General features: G+C 44.8%; 2 protein-coding genes and 1 long non-coding RNA gene across 5 annotated transcripts; 2 read left to right on the forward strand and 1 right to left on the reverse strand.

The window, feature by feature from the left end:
• Positions 1 to 1,531: 1,531 nt before the first annotated feature.
• On the forward strand, positions 1,532 to 5,421 carry LOC141025820 (uncharacterized). The gene is made up of 4 exons (XM_073501746.1): positions 1,532 to 2,216; positions 2,284 to 3,184; positions 4,174 to 4,459; positions 4,525 to 5,421. The coding sequence occupies exons 1-4, from the start codon at positions 1,532 to 1,534 to the stop codon at positions 5,419 to 5,421; spliced, it is 2,769 nt and encodes a 922-aa protein (XP_073357847.1).
• Positions 5,422 to 7,857: 2,436 nt separating this feature from the next.
• Positions 7,858 to 8,368, forward strand: LOC109764237 (NADH dehydrogenase [ubiquinone] 1 beta subcomplex subunit 3-B). Its single transcript, XM_020323085.4, has one exon. The coding sequence runs from the start codon at positions 7,936 to 7,938 to the stop codon at positions 8,149 to 8,151; it is 216 nt and encodes a 71-aa protein (XP_020178674.1). The 5' UTR covers positions 7,858 to 7,935; the 3' UTR covers positions 8,152 to 8,368.
• A 5,519-nt stretch (positions 8,369 to 13,887) lies between these two features.
• Positions 13,888 to 20,545, reverse strand: LOC123494321 (uncharacterized). 3 transcript variants are annotated; one of them, XR_012187158.1, is made up of 8 exons: positions 20,122 to 20,505; positions 18,957 to 19,090; positions 18,310 to 18,429; positions 17,705 to 17,823; positions 16,940 to 17,014; positions 15,698 to 15,822; positions 14,657 to 14,936; positions 13,888 to 14,561 (listed from the first exon to the last, which is right to left on the reverse strand). It is a non-coding gene; the product is annotated as an uncharacterized lncRNA (long non-coding RNA). The 3 variants fall into 3 exon arrangements; XR_012187159.1 differs by having other exon boundaries at positions 18,961 to 19,090; positions 20,122 to 20,384; XR_012187160.1 differs by lacking the exon at positions 13,888 to 14,561 and having other exon boundaries at positions 14,655 to 14,936; positions 15,698 to 15,771; positions 18,961 to 19,090; positions 20,122 to 20,545.
• Between the last annotated feature and the right edge of the window lie 613 nt (positions 20,546 to 21,158).

The raw sequence follows: 21,158 nt of genomic DNA on the forward strand, positions 1-21,158 counted from the left end.
GCTTGCAAAAATTGGGAAGCATTTTGCAAGATGTATGGTTTTGATGAGGGTATGCTTGTCACCATGGATCTTGGTGATCCTGGCATCGACCAAGACAATATGGACATTTGGGTCCTTGTTGATACGCCTCCAGTTCTACCGCTATGTGAGTTTCTCAAACATAGTTAATTATTAACTAATCTATATTGTTTATTTCAAAATAGTTGACAACTTATTTCCATTGACAGCTTATTTTGATTGTTCAAAAAATGTGCGGAAAATGGTAGACAAAACCCACTACACCGATGGCTCTGAGTTAACTTATCAGGAGAAAAATCATCTGGTTGGATTTTGTACTGATCTTGAGAATTACAATATCTACAATCAAACTCCTCAACATTATGGTCAATACGTGCCACTAGTGCACGTGTTGAACTACGGTAACTACCATGGAGATACCCTGGTAAGATTTTGTACTATTACGACATCCGTGCATCTTTTGCATACTTCTAAAACTAGTACATCATTGCTAACTATGAAGTTATTACTATGTTTTTCAACAGAGAATCCCAGAGGATTGTGTGCCTCATTTGATGTATCAGAATGGCAGCCTTTAAGTTTTGAACTTATATCCAGGTCATCCTACAAATCTCAACTGTCCATACCGGATTTCTAGAAGAAGTGGAGACATGCTAATCAGAGAATGGAAAAAATGTATGGACAGTCGTAAGGAGGTTTTTGGAAGCAACAGGAAGCGCCGCGCAAGAATTGGAGACAGGATGATCTCCATTCTCCATAATGGAGAGTCAGGGTCTATATTGTTTTATGCTATTTTACCTTAAATAGGGTATTTTAGGTCCTGCCTAATACTGATGATCATGTGCTAAGAACAATTAAGTAGGGTTGGTTCGATGACTATCAGGATGATGATCGTATGACTTGTTATTAATAATGAGTAGAAGTTGTATGATGATGATTAATAGGACTTGTTAGGATTAGTATTAATTTCGACAAACTTGCTACTCGCGGTCTCGAGACTTGTAATGTTCTATCTTTGTTCGGTCTTTTGATTTCGGAGACTAATATGATGAATTGTATTTGGAGACTAATCTTCTATTGTATTCGATGAATCTGCTATTGTTGTGTGGTGCTGTTTATATTCTGTCCAATAATATATTTTGTAATCTGTGCAAATATCAGAAAAAAATCCCTAATATACATACTAATGGCGCATCACCCAGACGTGCGCCATTAGTATGCCAAAGGATACTAATGGCGCATCACCCACCAGTGCGCGACATGCCCACTGGGAGGCATACTAATGGCGCACCGGGGCCTATACTAATGGCGCACTGCCTGGTGCGCCATTAGAGTACCAGATACTAATGGCGCACCAGCGGTGCGCCATTAAAAATTACTAGTGGCGTGATGCTAGTGGCGCACCAGTAGTGCACCATTAGTAGGCAAAACTGGTGCGCCACTAGTAAGCCTTTTTCTAGTAGTGCCCTTGCCGCGCCGTCTCACCACGCGCCACCGCACCCCCCTCTCGGACATGGCCTCCCCCGTTTCCACCGGTACCACCCGTAGCCGCCGCACCAACCCGTTCGAAGGCCCCGATCCCGTCGTCATCCGCGATCTCAACATCCTCGCTCGGGTTCCCATCGTCCTCGATCACCTAACCTCCACCTACTATGCCTGGAAGACGTACTTCTCCCTTGTGTTCCTTGAGTACAATCTCCGGGATCACATCGATGTCTCCGTGGACTCCCGCTTCATGGAGAACGATGAGGAGTGGACGTCCATCGACGCCACTCTCATCCATTGGTTCTACACCACCATCTCGAAGGACCTCTTCCACACGGTGGTCTCCGCCGACGATGACGCTCACGCCGTTTGGACTAAGCTCAACGGCCTCTTCATCGACAACGCGCTCCAATACAAGGTTTTCTTGCACGGCAAGTTTTTTGGGTGCCAGCAGCTCGACTCGTCTGTTGACGATTATTGCATGCGCCTCAAGAAGCTTGTTGACGAGCTCCGTGACCTCGGCGAGAAGGTCTCCGATGAGCTTCTTCTCAGCACCCTCATCGCTGGCTTGAACGAAGACTTCGGGAACGCCGCCTCCAACATCCCTCTCATCACCAACCCAACCTTCCCCAAGATCGTCGCGTACCTGAAGCTGGAGGAGCGGAGGATGCGGATGTCGCGCACTCAGGCCACCCACATGGCCCTCACCACCGGTACCCACGGCGGTGCGCCGCCCACCGCCCCTGTTCCCCGCCGCGGCCCGCCCCGGGCCCCTTCCAGGCGCCGCCGCCGCCCGGGTTCCCCTACCCGACGCCGCCGCAGGCCCCCCGCCGCCCCCCACCGAGCAGCAGCAGCGCCGGGGCGGGCGTCGCAGCCGAAGTGGCCGCAAGCAGCAGCAGCATCAGCCGGCTGCCCACGGCGGGGCGCCGCGCCAGCCGCAGCAGCAGCTCCCGCCGGCGCCCTGGCAGGCCGGCCAGAACCCCTGGACGGGGGTCGTTCATGCGTACTCCATGCCTATACCGCGCGCCCCCGTCCCCGGCTTCTTTGGCGCCCGCCTGGCATCTCATCAGGCTCTGTACGCGGCCCCTCAGTCGTATCCGCTGGCGCCGCTCTACGGCCCCTCTGCAGCCTATGGGCTACCTTCGGCCGGTGGGTTCGCGGCGCCGCTGCCACAGCCGCTGCCGTCGGCCCCGGCCCTCCTGCCGGCGCCTTGGGACCCCGCGCTGCTAGCGGCCCTCCACACCGCCCCCACGCCACAGCAGTACACTGGCGGTGGCGACTGGTATATGGACATCGGAGCCACGGCTCACATGGCCGCCAACCCCGGTAACCTTCTTACCGCTCAGCCCGTTCACACCGCTGCTCGCATTATCGTGGGCGACGGTTCGTCCATGCCTATTACTCATGTCGGCCATGCTGCTTTTCCTTCTAACTCCATGCCATTATATCTTTCTAACATACTTGTCTCACCTGACATCATTAAAAATCTTGTTTCTGTTCGTTCTCTTACACGTGAAAATCCTGTCACCGTTGAATTTGACATGTTTGGCTTTTCTGTTAAGGATGCCCGTACCCGGATGGTGCTCCATCGATGTGACAGCCCCGACGAGCTTTACCCGGTCCACTCATCCACCTCCTCCGTCGCTGCACCCATGGCGCTTTCCGCCGGAGTGGACCTTTGGCATGCTCGTCTCGGTCATCCCAACACCGCCACTCTTCGTCATATTCTTCAGAGTTTTTCATTCACGTGTAATAAGATCGACGATCACACTTGTCATGCTTGTCGTCTCGGCAAACATGTTCGTCTTCCCTTTAGCACTTCCTCGCATGTTGCATCATACCCGTTTGAGTTAATTCATAGTGATGTTTGGACCTCTCATGTTGCAATTAACACGGGCTATCTTTATTATCTTGTTATACTTGATGATTTTTCGCACTATGTGTGGACCTTCCCGTTGCGGCGAAAGTCGGATTCTGTTGCCACTCTCACCGCATTCTACTCCTATGGCTCCACGCAGTTTGGTCGACCCATTCATGCGTTGCAAACAGACAACGGGAAGGAGTTTGATAATCTTGCGATCCGCAACCTTCTCGCCACACACGGCACGATTTTTCGTCTCACTTGCCCGTACACTTCGCAACAAAATGGCCGCGTTGAGCGCGTGCTTCGCACTCTTAAGGACTGTGTCCGCACCCTCCTCTTTCACGCCAACGTGACACCACGTTTTTGGCCCGACGCGCTTGCCACCGCATCACTACTCCTCAACATCCGCCCTTGTCGCACTCGCGGGAATTTTGCACCTCATCACCTTTTGTTCGGCACGCCACCTTCCTACGCCGAGCTCCGCATCTTCGGTTGCCTGTGCTACCCTAGCATCGCTTCCACTACTCCTCATAAGCTCGCACCACGGTCCGTGGCATGTATTTTTCTTGGCTATCCCCCCAAAACCAAAGGCTACCGCTGCTATGATCCTATCTCACATCGGGTGATCACTTCCCGACACGTTTACTTTGATGAGATGGTTTTTTCGTTTCAGCAGGTACCTTCGGATGTTGCGGCTTTGCCCGCTCCCGGTGACGGCCGCTCGCGAGCCTCTCTTGGGCCGCCTCCCGGCTTTGAGGGTGCCCCCCGCGCCACGGGTCGAGTTCCTCCCCGGTTGGCTGCCTTAGGGGCTGCACCCCTCCCGGCGCCCGCGACGCCCACTGCGCCCTCGGCCTCCCCGACGGTCGCGCTGCCGTTGGCCTCCCTGGCTGCCGCGCGGGCCTCCTCGGCGCCCCCCGCGCCCTCGCATGCCGCCTCTTCCGAGGCGGCCTCGCCCGCGACCACACCCGCGGCGGCCTCGCCCGCGGCATCGGAGGTGGCGGGCTCTTCTTCGTCTTCGCCCGTTGCCAACCCGGACTCGCTGCCCCGCCCAATGACTCGCTCTCGGGCTGGCACCTTCCGCCCGAGTACGCGGTACACCAGCGATGAGTATCTTCTCGCTGCTTCCGTCTCTGAGTCGTCCCCTCTCCCATCGTCAGCTTGAGCCGCCCTTCGGGATCCTCATTGGCTCGCTGCGATGCAGGAAGAGTTCGACGCGCTCCAACGGAACCGCACCTGGCAGCTTGTCCCTCGGCCGCCTCGTGCCAGCATCATCACGGGCAAGTGGGTTTTTCGGCACAAGACTCGTCTGGATGGCACTCTCGAGCGCTACAAAGCTCGCTCTTGGGCGTGGATTCACCGAAACTTTTGCCCCGGTTGTTAAACCGGGCACGATTCGCACCGTGCTTCAGCTAGCCGTCTCTCGAGCTTGGCCTGTGCATCAGTTGGATGTCTGCAACGCCTTCTTGCACGGCCACCTCATTGAGCAGGTGTTCTGTGAGCAGCCCACCGACTTCGTCGACACCACACATCCAGACCATGTGTGCTTGCTCTCCCGTTCCTTTTATGGGTTGAAGCAGGCGCCTCGGGCCTGGTACCAGCGCATCGCTGCATTCCTGCAGACGCTCGGATTTACATTGACTCGCTCCGATGATTCCCTCTTCGTGTACCATCACGGGGTTGACACGGCCTACTTGTTGCTCTACGTCGACGACATCATCCTGACGGCATCCACTGTCGCGCTCCTCCAGCGGCTCACTGCTCATCTTCGCGATGAGTTTGCCCTGAAGGACTTGGGGCCCCTCCACTACTTCCTTGGCATTGAGGTAGTTCGATGGCCAGATGGGTTCTTTCTACACCAGCAGCGTTACGCCCATGAGCTTCTCGATCGAGCCGGCATGCTTAACTGCAAGCCCGCTCCCACGCCTGTCGACACCAAGGCCAAGGTTTCCGCTCTGGAGGGTTCTCCCGCATCCGACGCGGCCTTCTATCGCTCCATTGTGGGTGCTTTGCAGTACCTCACCCTGACGCGCCCCAACTTGCAGTATGCCGTTTAGCAGGTCTGTCTTCACATGCATGCTCCGCGTGACTCTCACTGGACCTTGGTGAAGTGTATCCTCCGTTACATACGCGGCACCCCGTCCATGGGACTTACACTGACGGCCTCCGCCTCCACCGACCTCGTCGCCTACTCTAATGCGGACTGGGCTGGCTGCCCGGACACACGGCGCTCCACTTTGGGGTACTGTGTCTACCTTGGGTCGTCTCTGATCTCTTGGTCCTCCAAGCGACAGCCTACCGTCTCCCGCTCGAGTGCCGAGGCAGAGTATCGGGCCAGTGGCTAACGCCGTTGCCGAATGCTCTTGGCTTCTCAGCTGCTCCAGGAGTTGCTTTGTGATGTTCACAAGGCCACACTCGTCTACTGCGACAACGTCTCCGCCGTGTACCTCTCCGCCAACCCGGTCCACCATCAACGAACGAAGCATATTGAGCTCGACATACACTTTGTTCGTGAGTAGGTGGCCCTTGGGCGCATCCGGGTCCTCCACGTCCCGACGGCGCAACAGTTTGCCGATGTCATGACAAAAGGACTGCCTACTTCTGTTTTCGAGGAGTTCAGGTCCAGTCTTTGCGTCTCCGGCGACGCTTCGACTGCGGGGGGTGTTGAATATATGGTTATTCTTTACTGCGACAGCATCTAGGGTTCCTCGAATAATGCGATATCTCACACCGGGTAAATCCTTAACCCTTCCTTTTTGTGCATGTATATTGTATAGCCCGGCCCACCTCCTAGTCATTGTATAGTTGAGGTTGTGGCCCACCTTGTACTCCATATATACGTGCGCTATGCACCGATCAATAATCGTGAAGCATTGCCAAAACATTCGTTTCCAACAGGTGGGCAAGCGGGTTTCATGCGATGGGTACTGGATCTCTGGAAACATCGAACCACTAGGTCTATGTGCATGCTCCTGAATTCGCATGCCCAGGCCTACTGGCTTGCCCTGAACTCTTGATGACTCTTAGTCCAAATCGGAAAACCAAAATGAAAATATCAACATGTATTTGTACATACAGGCAAACATGAGAAAACCTGAAGATATGCATCAAGTTAGCTTGGGTGTTAGCATGTGGTTGCCATTACTCTACCGATATGAGTTATGTAACCACTAGATCGATCGAGCACCTTATGTGTGTTGTATTTTTCAGTTTATTTATATAGAACCTAATTGAAGCAACCTAGCTCTCAACTACACCGCCCATATATATGTGCACAATAAAGTGCATCAAGCTAATTTCGTACGTAGTAATTGTCATATTTTCAAAATAAAAACAGCACTACCTCTCAAGCAAATTACGTGATGACTGTATATATGTTGCAGTCCACCTACTAGCAGAAAAAAGAATTTTGCTCTTTAGTTAAAAAGCTATACGTCCAGCTTCACTTAAAGGCCAATAACACAAGCCATGTCTTCCGTAGGCAGCATATCTAGAATACCATAGTCATGCGTTGGGCAACTATCAAGGTGATGTCAAGGACAGAGAGGAGGGAACTCAACTTTTGTTTCTTGAATAGAGGGGCTCGGCTATCTTTCATATGACCTCCATTCAAAATGATGTGGCTCTAAAAGCCATCTTAAACAATTAGCGCTACTTTAAAGATTTATAAAATCAAATGATATTATGAAGCATGTGTGCATGCATGTTTAAATCTTGTAGGTGCAAATGTATGAATGTTTGGAAATTTCTTAGCATGGTGCATGAACTCTCAGGGCCTACTTGTGCTACCTCATGTTTTTTTTTCTTGTGATCAAAGAGTGTTCTCATAATTCAAAAAAGAGTTTCACAACTTAAAAAAATCATTAGGCACTTCAAAAAAAATAATGTTTTCCAAAATATGCACGTCACATTTTTAAAAAAATGTGGATACAATGCAAAAAAGTGTATGTGGCATTCAAAGAAAGGTTACAATGCAAAACCATGTTCGCGTAGTTTAAGAAAAATGTTCAACGTGTAGTTGAATTTGTTTATCTGTATTCCAAAAAAGGTTCGAGGCTAGTATTTGAATAAAAATGTACATGGTGTATTTAGAAAATGTTTAACATGTATAAAATAAAGCATGAATACTAGGAATGTTTAAATATGTATTTAAAAAATTAGACATGTGATGAAAAATTAGAAAAATATAAAAACAGAAGAAAACAGGTGAAGAAACACAGAAAACCAAAAACCCAACAAAAGCCGGTGAAGATGAAGAAAACAAAAATACTGGTAAAAATACAGAGAGAAAAAAAACTCAAGGCAGGGCGCTACAGTACTGGGCCGTCCTACTCCGTCGCGCCCAGAGGCAAGTAGAGTTACGTCTTGCATTAGGCGAGAAATTGCCCTGCCCGGCAACTAAGCCCTGACGAGGCGCTCTAATTTCCTTGGGTTTGCAAGCCCAGGCGGAACGGGTTGGGCCCTGCATATTACTATTTCGGCTTTGTGTGAGTGGGGTGGGTATCCAACTCGCGAACCGTAGAGAAAGAGAAGAGAGGGAGAGAGGCAGAGAGTAGGCGGCAGCGGAGGCGATGGCGACGGCGACGGCGACGGGAGGGAAGGGGCTGAACGCGACGGGCGAGTTTTTCCGGCGCCGTGACGGATGGAGGAAGCACCCTATGGTGGGGAACCAGCTGCGCCACGCCACTCCGGGGCTCGGCATCGCCATCGTCGCCTTTGGGATCTACCTTGTCGGGGAGGCCGCCTACAACTGCGTCCACCGCCCCGCCGGCGACAACCACCACTAGATCGGCCCCAGAGGCCAGAGGTAACCGCCCCGTGTGGTCTTCACTTTTTTTTTCCGAGTCAACCCAAATGGGTGAATTTGGGTTCATTTCAAGCCTGTAGGGGTTGTTGGGAGCGTTTCGCCTAGATCTGTCTATTGGAGATTGTGTAGCGCTGTCTTGTGTGGAACAGATTATGGATTTACGCTTTGGAAATAAACTGCGGCTCTGATTCAACCAAGTTGTTTGTGATTATTATGTGCTTGTATAATGATTCAACCAAGTTAATGAATGGACCGAAATGCATCACCTGCACGTATAATGATTTATAAATTGATTAGTTAGTTTTTTGCCAGCATATGGTGATTCTTATCACCAGTTGAATCTATGGCAACCGCACATGAATAGCTACTAGCCGTGCGCCCGTGCCATGCTTGGCTTATCGGCAGTGGGGTAGCTCATTGTGTAGTATATGTATTTGTTTTACCTGGTTTTGTTATTTCTTATATTTTTTTTTCATTTTTTATATCTAAAGGAGTAACGTAAATTTAAGATATGCAGAGTGCAGCTATTTCTGTCATGTTGTTTCAGTATTTTCAATTTTCTTCCTGCTTGTGATATGCCACCCAATTTGTGTGGGAGGGGTCCCTGTGCTGTATTGAGGAGTACGACTAGGAATTGGCCGATGCTAACGTTATGGTAAGTATGGAACCCTGGGTCAGTGCATTCAGTAGTTTCGTTTTGCTTCCTGCTCGTGATAGGCCACCTATTCTTGGTCTTTTCAAACTCCAGCATCGTCGCTTGGTGTTTCTTGGTGGGTTGCCCGTCAGGGTACTCCACCTTGACTCCCATGGTGGAGCAGTACCATATTGTGGAATATTGGAGCAAAGCATGTGTTTAGTGTGTCGCTAAATAACGGTCTGAGCAAATGAAACTTGTTCTGCGAGCCTGAAGAAATAATTTATGAGATATACATGGTGTTAGAAAGCAACATGAGATCTACAGATTCTGATCGGCTATTAAACTGTCATTCTACTACAGCACTATTAAGTCTTCGTTTCTGAAGTTTTGCTGCCAAACTCAGTTGATTATGTCAAAGTGAGAAATGAAACTATTAGTCTTTCTCTGCCTTTGCAGATGGAACACTCTTTTAGCTAGTGTCTACTTGGTGTCCTGTCACCATTCTCTGTCAAAATTCTAAAGGTGTTGTAAATTTGAACCTCACAATCTTCCCGACGTATCTCAACAGTATTTACACATTAATTTGCTAATTAAGTTGGCTGGAAAAATAGTATTACATCGTCCAATTTTGGAGAAGTTATTAAGATTGAATTAGCCTTGCCCAGTTTTTTATGAAGAATTGTTTCAGCCTTTCGCGATGAGGTACATTTGAAATAATATTAATTCGTTGAGGAAACCAGCTTCGGGTACTTTTACCTGCCACTGCATCAATCATTGCTGATTTTGTTGCATGCCAACTATGTAGCATAAGATGCTTAACTTGCACATTACACAATAAATGGGATAAGGTCATGTGTGGCTTTCTGCAATCTGAATTAAAACACCACATGTAAAATTAATTATTAGTGTTGCTCTCCTGCATTTAGTAAGACAAATTGGTATATAGAAAAGGATAGGTTGATGGTGTTTCATGCTAATTAAAATGGAAGTATCTAATTAGTATGTATAGAGAACATGTATGTTATAATTATTATTCCACCTGTCCACAAGTGGGAAGGGATACTTCAGTTTCGATAGCATGGCAAATTCAATATGACTCTAATAAAGCATAGGCTTGAGTGCATCTAAATTAAGAGAGTGAAAGAGGAAACGTCCCATTGAAACACTAGTAAAGAAAGGGTGAACAATGATGCAATGAAATGTATACCAATTATTTGGAGAAATTTGCAGTCAAGCACATTAAGATAATTTTGTAAATGTCGTTCTTGTTTGTTTGACCTAGTCTGTTCTGCTAAAATGTCTAAAGGTGAATAGCAAATGCAGGGGTGTCTGATAATAAACTGGTAAATAGAAAATGAGACCCTTTTTCGTCAATAGAAAATGAAAAACAACACATAGGCATGTTATAGGCTGGGACATGGATTGTTTGACATAGTTAGCAATCGAAGGGGGCTTTCTACAAAAACTGTTTATTTAGGCCTCTTCCCAAGCTCGGAAATGGACAGAGATTTGGAGATTTTTTTGTACTTGAGAGAGTTCTAGAGTAGGGAGAGAAGTGGTGTCATTTTATCTACAAATCCTTTCATGTTTGAGGAGTAAAGTTGGGGATTGGGAACCCCCCTTGTAAGGTTTCACCTTGTACATGAATCATTTATATAGTATACTAGATCTAGGAGTACAGAGAGCTATCTTATATCATACAATAGATATTTCTACTTGCATTCATCAATTGAGTCTTTCTAGCTACGATTATGTAGAGCTGGAGCACACTAGTAGGTGACAGTAAAACGCAAGATTCTTCTCTCTTCTCACATATGCATTCCTAGCTCATGTACATGTTGAGTGTATCTCCTCTCATGTTCATGGATTAGGCTTGGGAGACAGGGAATTCAGGGTGTGCGTGGGCAGTGGAGCCTGCTTGCAAAATCAAACGCTGTTATGACTTCATCGACACTCTGCTCCCCTGAAAGAGAACGCTAGAACGCTAATATGCTCCCCTGGAAAGAGAACGCTAGTGTGTTCAATTCAATTTGTCGATGGCTCCTCGTGGAACACGTTTTCCAACACAGAGAAGTAAGCAACGTCGTAGATCACGCAGAAGAGAGCACTGAGTTCGCAACACAAAGACATCAACAACCTTGTGTAGTCTGAACTCTAAACTCAAAAACCGCAACAGTGTTTACTTGCTTAATGCATTAGGCCGAATCAAAAGGTGTCACAAATATATATAAAATAATGTTTCAAACGGCAACTAATCCACACAATCAGTCATGTCATGTACTGCACAGATTTACACCCTGCTTTGATGTCATTACTCTTTGCATCGGGTCTTGATTGTTGATCTGCCAAAGTACTCTTTTTTCTTAAAACAAGATACAGATAATGCTGAATTGGATACGCTAATATGCTTTCCGACTGAGTGATCTATTTCAGCTGCAAACATGTATGGCGATATGCTTTCCAAAACTGTTATACATGATCCTACAAGGTAGCACAAGGAGCCATATGAGCTCCATGGGTAGCTAAAGCATGAGCCACCCAATTGCGAACATGCTTACATTGTAGCGTCTTAAAATCAATAAAGCTAATGAACATGAATAATTTCACCTCCATGGCACGACACGTCATGTTCATTGGATTGGAGAGTGACCATGAGTACAACTGTCTTCATGATGATGTGACTTCCAACTTCAGCCGCAAATTCAAATGCCTTCAGGCAGGTGATCATCTGCATCTACTAAACGATGAAGAACATGGGAGCCTGATCAGTGGACCACATCATTGCAAACGCACGGGCAGATGCCCTCCATCCCATGTACTCCCTCTGTTCCTAAATATGAGTCTTTCTAGAGATTTCAATATGGACTATGGACGTAGTTAAGAGTGTAGATTCACTCATTTTGCTTCGTATGTAGTCTCTTATTGGAATCTCTAGAAAGACTTATATTTAGGAACAGAGGCAGTACTTGTCTCCTGGCAAAAGGATGTTGATCTTTAGGAGATCTTCAGATGGCTTACTCCATACTCCCTCCGTTCGGAATTACTTGTCTCGGAAATGAATGTATCTAGAACTAAGTAGATCAGTACATATGAAGCAGTTTGCGTGATCGTGCAAACATGACTATAGGCGCACTAGCAGCAAAGAATCAACATTTTGCAAAGCACTATTTGTAGAGGAAATGCCATCAGGCACTACTTTATAGAATCAAAGGTTTAAACCAGGACAACCAGAGAGTACATGGCATCAAACTCTTACAGACAAGAGTGTTCACTGGCGCATGATCAGGCGCAAAAAAGATTCGCAAAACATAGTGACCATATTACCGCATGATCAGAACGGTTTCCGCTTCGCGCGAGTCCCAAGGCAAGGACATCGTTATGAGTGCCTAACACGGTGAGGCCAAGCCCTGGATGAGCGGGAGCGAGTCTGACACCGTGCGGGGTCGCCAGAGTTTTTGTAGGTTGGGGGGGGGGGGGCTTAGAGGGATGGTCGCGGGGTGTTGAGGGGAGGGCGAGGCGACACGAAGTAGTGCCCTCTGAAGATCAGCATAGTATTTTACCTTTCAACATAGTACTTTACCATTTGTTTTTGCAAAAAGAACTTTCTTCATCCTGATTAGTAGCTTGCCCGGTCCTCGAGATGACGTGAACAAGATTGCTTTTTTAGAAGAAAGAGGCTAGGAAATTTTAACTTGCATAGTACTCCCTCCTGTCCTTTTTAAGTCTACATATTAGGTTTGACTAAAGTCAAACTTTGTAAAGTTTGATCATGTTTGTAGCGAAAAATATTAACATTTTTAATACCAAATCAATATCATTACATACATTATATAATATATTTTCAGATTATATTTATTTGTTATTGTAGATATTGACATTATTTTTAATATAAGTTGGTCAAAGTTTACAAAGTTTGACTTAAGACAAATCTAAAACGCGGACTAAAAAGGAATAGAGGGAGACATACAATCAAATCACGCTGAAAACATATATGTAGACCGACAAAGCTTGACTTCATACTATTTTGAAATTTGGTGGTTAATTTTCAACTCATTTTTCTTTTAGTCGAGATATCTTTAATGTATTTGATTCCCAAGCTTCTGCTCAGGCCTTGGGTTCCAATGTCTAAGTAACATGCATGCAACAGTAGGACTGTAGGAGAGGACGATACATTCTATCTTGGGGCTAAATTACTCCCAACTGCTTTCTTGTACTGCTAGCGAGTTAATTAATTCCATTGACGGTGTTATCTGCATATATGTAACCAGATTGAGAAGTAGAGACAACTTGGAATCCAAATCGGAGCACCATATGCCATCATTGTCTCTACGTACATTCATCAATCGAGTGGAGCGTTACTAGCCACGACTATATAGAACTGGGCAAACTAGCTAGTACGTGTGCAAGGCTGTTCTCTCTTATCAGTTATCACACATGAATGCCTAGCTCATATGCATATATGTTTAGTGTATACCATCTCCTCGCATGTTCACGGTTCGGCTTGGAAGGCAGCAGGAATTCAGGGTGTGCATCCCTGCATGATCTTGCTCGTGCAACAAAGCACAAGCGCGTTCTTATTGACGCTCTGCTTCGTGTTTAAGGAACCTGCAGTATGCTCAATCTTTCTTCATGTTCCACATCTACAGCAGGATGTCGAATTTTCCTCATGAAACATGTTTTTCAACACAAAGAAGTGTTCAATTGTCTGCTCGCGTACGGCGGTGCAGATTGAAGCATACGCGAGCACTGACCTCACAACACCAGTCACCAATTGTGGGCGCAGATTTGTCTGAACTTTGAACTCAAAAGTTGCAACCACATTTAGTCCCTCAATTCATTGGGACGAATTCGAGGGTGTCAGGAATATCAAAATTGAACCCGTTTGACTGGGCTAGTAATCCACACGGTCAGGCACATCATGTAATATGTAGATTTACTGATTTACACACTGCTTTGCTGTCATTAATCATTGCATCAAGTCCCTAATTTGCCGCTTGAATGTAATATGTAGACGAAAAGAAAAGTTACATTACCGCTGATGGTCTGTGTTGACCACCGCATGCCTCACTCATGTCCGGGTTGTACGATATTCCAACAAGTGGGCTTTACTCACATACTGGTGCCTTCAAATCGTTGGCCACCACAACAAATACAACGTCAGAAACATGATCATGTGTGCCAATCCAAGGCCACTAGGAGCCATATGTGAGCTCCATGGGTTAAAGCGTGAGCCACCAAATTACATGCACGCTTACACGGTAGGTTCTTAAAAACAAAATAAATATATTGAACAGGAAGAACTTCGCCTCCATGGTGTGACGTGTCGTGCTTGTTGGCTTGGAGAGCGGGGTATAAGTATAGAGGCGTCCTTCTCAATAATGATGGGACCCATTCTAACTTCAGCCGCAAACTGAATTGCATTCAAGCAGGCGATCGTCTCCTCATGGATTATGTGAGCCCCTGTATTTGTCTCAGATGTCATCGATGTTGATCTTCAGGGAATCTTCATGATTATGTCCAGAGATCAGCACACATGTGCTTTACAGCAAATTTAAGTTAGACCAACCAAACAGCCAGGACACATATAGCGTTCACAGGCCCACTTTCAGCAAGCATATACATCTCCAACGCAGGTAGGCGCAACAAAGACTCACAGAACATAAAGACTGACCATACTACTACCCAACACATCGAGAGAAGCCACAGGCCTTCCACTGAAGCTTTCTTTTTGCCGCTATTACCGCGTCTATATGCTGCAAAAGCAATGCAACAACTTTGTTGAAACATGCAGCTTATGTTTGAAAATCACATTGTTACGGCAACACCAAATTTGAAAGCACTGGCACACCCGAGATGTCACAGAGAATGCTCCAGGTTGGCTTCTCTGTTTTAGCATATTTTCATTTTAAGAAGATATGGCCGCCATCCTCATCAAATCTACGGCAGCTGCCTCCCGGCTAAAGGTTGTGTCATTATCTCAAAAGGAACATGTGGATTTTCCTTGGCAACTTTTGGCTCCATATTCTGTCCCTACGGCTGATCGTATCTGCTGTAGGATATTCCCAAACGCTTGGTTGCAGTCCAGTACTAACGTATTCCTATTCAACAATAGTTGTACTGATGTCTCCCTGTCCAAAAATTAAAAAAAGGCTCATATTACATCCAATAGCAAAAAAAAAAAAAAAAAAAAAAAAAGCTTCTCCAGGAGAAGAATGATAAGATCCCGGCCAAATTACTACGTATAAGTTGTTCAAATCTCAACTGCATATCGGATTGAAGCCTGAAGCTAATTAAGTTGCATGTAAAATTCAGAAAAGACAATTAAGCTAATTAAGCCTCACAATGCAAGATTACAAAATTCAGCAGCATATGAAAACTTGTGGCCTTGATAATGGCAAGTACACAGCTAGCAGGCACAAATATAAAGATCAATCGAAACAGCTTCTTCTTAATACATAAAAAACTAGCCTATTATCACATCATCAGAGGCACAATACAAGTTGAGCAGCTAGCTAGCCAAGTCAAGAAACAGCGTGAATTAAAGGTCATACAAGGAAGAGAGGGTAGGAAGGGAAAACAATTTGTGTGCCTGATGTTCATACAGGTCTGATAAGACTACTCCTCCCTCCGATCCATATTAATTATCGCTGATTTAGTACAAAGTTGTACAACAACAATTAATATGGATCGGAGGGAGTACCTTTTTCTTGGGCATGAGACAACACTACTTGATACAAAAAAAAATTGTTGGGTACTCGTGTGTGAACAATACGCGAAAAGGATGTTTTCCTTTCATCTGATTTCTAGTTTTTGGTTTACCTAAACAAGTGATTTCGAACTGCCTACTAAAAGCAATACCATTCCACAACAAACTGAGCATAAAACAAACCTCTATAGCTTCATATAAGTGCTCTAGATCATCTGTGCTCCACCATAGATCAAGCATGCTAGGTAGTTTTTCTTCTGCAAATAAATGTTTCTTGATCAATGACCAACAATATAGATGATGGTTACCTAAAACAACATAAAAGATATAGTAAGTTTAGGTAACTAATCAAAACAGATAAATGCATTAGCGGTTCCCTCAACCCATGCTTCAAACTATATTTTCCTCTGAAAAACAAGGCCTAGAACAGTCGACGCTGTAATAACATTACATGTAAGCAAAAAGAAGATCACGGTGTTACAACTTACAAGAAATTACATATGTGTTCTCTACTACAGAAACTGCATCAGCATCGGGTCTCAACTCCTATAGCCGGGGGTTTTAACCGATGATTACAAAGCATCGGTTCCCATTGACACTGATGACTTTGTTGATTTTGAGGATTAAAAAAAGCAAGCCATGGCTAGTATTTAAAGTGATTACTGATTAGTCTTGGATTTGTTCACTACCCACAGCAAAACCCTAACATTTAAATGGCCATGCCCTTTTTCCTGTTTGATTAGTCTCCAGCACGTCAAGAGAGGGCGGGGTAGACCGAATTTGACATGGGAGGAGTCCGTTAAGAGAGACCTGAAGGATTGGAGTATCACCAAAGAACTAGCTATGGACAGGGGTGCATGGAAACTTGCTATCCATGTGTCAGAGCCATGAGTTGGTCGCGAGATCTTATGGGTTTCACCTCTAGCCTACCCCAACTTGTTTGGGACTAAAGGCGTTGTTGTTGTTTGTTTTGTTGTTGATTAGTCTCCAGCACCTAATTCATGCTCGAGTTTTAGCATCCACCTAGACTTCCAATTAGTGCAATTCCAATTCTTTTCAACTTTAGAAAAGTTGGGATCCCAAAAAAATTTAAGTCTAAATCATGGCTATCCTAAGGATAATAAACTACAAACACACAGCAGAACAGATCACCTAACTAAATGCTAGCCACTTGAACAGAAAATTACTCCAAATAAAAGTAACCAGCTCTGAATTTTATTTCATACAATTAAAGCATTACAAACTACCGAATGGCAACTATGATTACAAAGCAGGAGCCATCTCACATATATATAAAAAATTGACACTACGATCTAGTAAGGCTATAGCATGGGCACAACTACACATGTAACAATGGCTTAATTGACAAGGCCATCTACAAAAAAGAGAGCAGGAAATGGCATCCAAGAAGCCACAATGACTTACCTTTGGTACATGAAGGATAACACCAGATCACAAAGTTACATCACTGAATGGCATCCAAGACTAACCACTTCATTCCTAAGAAAAATGAAAAGACAATCAAACATATCAGGGAAGATTAAATGTGGAATTGAGTAACCACAACTGAACCTTGCAAAGATTAAAAAAAAGTGTTCACACATGATAAGTAAAGCAATACTTGAAATCAGACATGTTAACAAGTTACTACGCAAATTTTCTGAAGGGCTCAATCGATTGCACATAGCCGGATTAGATCAATGGTCAGCTTCAATAATAGTTTGGCAGCAGAAATTTTAACTTGCCTAAAATAAAGTCCATTGCTTGGTAAGAAAATGTAGCAAACAAAGCCTCAAGCAGATTAAACACTTGCTACAGTACATGGACTTCAAATCGTTACTATGGAATTACCAGGCCATCAGTAGCAACTTGGCAGAACATGAGAAAAAATGTCAAGACAAGGATCCCCATTTTCAGAAAATATAAGCAGTGAGCATACTACAGAAGTTAGAAGTAATGTTAACAGCGAGCATATAGCTAGCTCTACTTGTCACCAAAAAGGATAATTACTAGTAATTCTTTACATTCACTTCCATGGAGATTAAACTGAAATATCCTTGCTATAACAACCACAGTATATAACAAAAAATTAGTGATGCAGCACTATACCTACTAACAAAAAAACATCAATGCACATATATTTATCAGATTTTGACACAATATATATACCCCAAAGGAGTTACATCTTACATGTGTGGATGTGCTTCCATACAGCCAGAAATCAAGACATCCTCATGTCCATTAAGCAAGACAGGACTTACACGATGGTTGAATATGAAAGATATCCTCGTGAAAATATCTCTCACGGCCTGCAGTGAGAAAATAGCACAGATTATCCAACTGCACAGCACATTCCTATTGTCTAGCTATTAAAGTTTAAAACAGAAAATTATTATCAGGTATTCTGTATTCATAGTCTAAAATCTGCTGCTTATGCTATTTACCTGTATCAACATATACTGATAAAATGACATAGATATTTGCACAGCTATCAAGCAAAACAGCATCGTATATAACTTCCATATCTGCACAGCTATCAACTAAAACAGCATCATATATCAACTGAACATTTTTTAAGAATCTTCGACTAACAGAAATAATGCTTTAGGATAGACCCAAACAGATCTCTGTAGACAAATAATAAGAGCCTTAGTCATGTCCAAATTATCATAATCAGAGAACCAACAGTATCCTTTTTGCTTACTAGTTTCATTATATATGCACAACACATGGATAAGCAACCTAGAAATATTCATTGCATTTCATCATGATGGCAAAGAAGTAGTGATCTTTACCTTGATCATAACAGGAGAGCAGTTGCTTCATTTGCTAATCCTATTCCATTCTAGCTGGCGCATGTAGAGTCAAATTCCAACTAACTGTATTGTTATTTTAAGACCTGTAACCTCCTATTACTGCACATACAACAAGAAGTTCAGATATATATTGTAACATAAGGGATATGCATTGCTCACATAAGAATATGAACAAGAGAAAGTATTTGACAAGCATTGCTCATAACAGAATGTAAAATTTATAAGATCTAAACAGATAGCTCTACCATTGGATACTTAAGCTTGTGTCATAGCATATCACATATAGAACGGGAAACTTGGTAAACTCAGTTAGTAACCCTTTTTGTTGCTTACTTGGCACTACTTATTTCGAAAGAAAGCTGAAGAAATATGGGTAAACATCCACTAAATGAATCAGGAAACATGTGACTCATGACATATAGTATAACATAAACAGGTTCAGCAAATACTACTTGTTAATTACAAAAAAAACCAAATACTACTTGTTTAAAGTCCATTAGGAAACACATGCAACAAAGAAATACAGAAACGCAAGTCATCTCACAGAGAACTCAACCATGGAAAATTTCCAATCTTCTGTAAAGTACTTGCGCAGTCAAATACAGAATAATGGAATCTCAGTTTACCTACTTATAAACCAGTAGATATGGGAGGAAACTTTTCTACAAAGTAATCTTGTGAAATAAGCTCCAGAAGCTGCCTAAACTCCATCATGACTTGGATGGTTCTCCGAATCCAGAATTAATGCCTTCTAATGCATCTGACATGGTAGAATACAGCTGAATTAGTTCACTCTTGCTCACGTCATTAACACTATTAGAAAGGAAGACTGCAAAATCAAAACGAGAATGGAGAAACTAATTACCAACAGGGAAAAAGAAGAAATATTCCATGGATAGGCAAAATCTCTATCGATCATACATGTATGAAGAACAGAAGTAACAGCTACATGTTGCTGGTTGAATCCACCCTCGGCGTAAATAAAGATACACAAGATATGCAGAATAGTTTCAATGCTATGTTTGTCATGAGGTTCCTAACTACAATTGACAAACATAAACAGAGGATGAGCACGAATGAATTCTTCCCGAGTTGCCTAGAAAACTGGCCTTTAAAGATAATAATGGAGAGAGTATCATTACATAACTGATTTCCATTCCAGTTTTTCCTCTCCAACTAGGCAGCTTGGCCATAAACTGCGGAATTAACAAAATAAATGAAAAGATGTATTTTATATAGTTATGGAACCAGAACCTAACGAAATGGCCAATTCACAGAGCTAGGGTGTTTACGAGAGCAAGCACATTATTGACAAAATTAATTCATCTCTAATCCGTAGAATATAGTACTTTCAGCTTCACTAACATGTTATAATAAACTATAAGAGGCAATGCCTAGAAAGATAATACTAAACACAGGAGCATAAAAAATGACCAGGTATGCAATACTACCAGATCCTTCACGTATATAGTTCTACAGGAACCTGGTTTCAATCATGCAGTTTGTTGTTTATCGCATTGAGTATGGACATCGATGCAACACTTGCACATTGATCAATCACAGTATGATGCATACCCTACTCCCGATATCTCTCCACCGCTCTTTCCTTGTTAAGTTCAAATTTGTTGTGTGTTTAGCACGACATCTCGCTACTCCTCTCATACAAATGAGCAAAGAATGCAAGAACAGGGCATGCACACGTGACAATTCACGAGCAAATTCGCCATAAATCGTCCGGAAAACCAGATCGAAGAAGGTACGGTTTGACGTTAGTGTTGGACCGAGCCTCACCTGCTTGAACGACGGAGACGACGGCGGCCAGCTCCGGCGTCCTGCTGAAGGACGGGGAACTCGAGACGCGGGGCATCAAGCACGGATGCCCGAACCCTAGGTCCCGGCGACGGCGGCGGCGACGAGAGAGCCGCCGCGGGCGCACGCGACGCCGTCACGGCCACCAGAGCTCGGGCACGGCTGGGGGGGGATAGGGTTTCGGGGGAGGCGGCGAACGCATGGGCCATGGCGGAGCTAGTGTTCCAGGGAGGCGCCGACTCCAGTGAGGGGATGAGCAGAGTCAGTGGACTCTGAGACTGGAGGGAGCTTAGGAGTGGCCGGCGGCGCCAACCCCGGTTGCGGGCGCGGCGGCGAGTGGGAAGGCCGAAGGCGTCGTCGGGGCTCGGGAAGTAGAGGAGGACTCAGCTAGTAAATGGGCCGGCCCATTTGCCGGACGAGAAATCCACCGGGCGAATAATAGTACCGTACCGGTAGTTTAATCAGGATGTGATCAGTTTATTAGGCCGAATTCTGCCAACGCATAGCCAACACGGGGATCATGCATGGCTGTCAGCTGCGAAAGATGTCAAAGCGCATAAATAAAAGAGGCCGCTGAGCCAAACCCGTGACCCAGCACTAGAAAATGCACACGGACGAAAAGATGGCCTCCGAGCCCAGCCGTGACCCTGCACCAATAAGTGCGCATGGACCAAAACAAATGCAGCGAAAAGATCCCCTATGAGGGCACGGTCGTAAGAAAAAAATAGCGCAATTGCATCCCCGGGTTGGCACGTGCTATACATTAGCACTAGGCTTTTTGTTCAAATTCCTTCCTTTTTTAAGGGCGATATAGAGAGAATGGCGTTTTGGGGGCTGAGCTCCGGGGAGCCCTTTATTTTTGAAAAAATTAAATTCAAATTTTTATGTTTCAAAAAATTCCGAAAATATATATGTGTGTATGTAAGGATGTAACCCACATAATGAAATACCTTTAGTTGCGACCTATACAAAAAATCATAATGAAATACCTTGAGTTGCGACCTGTACAAATTCTTACA

This window comes from Aegilops tauschii, chromosome 6 (genome assembly GCF_002575655.3).
Source record: "Aegilops tauschii subsp. strangulata cultivar AL8/78 chromosome 6, Aet v6.0, whole genome shotgun sequence".
Classification (NCBI taxonomy): Eukaryota; Viridiplantae; Streptophyta; class Magnoliopsida; order Poales; family Poaceae; genus Aegilops; species Aegilops tauschii.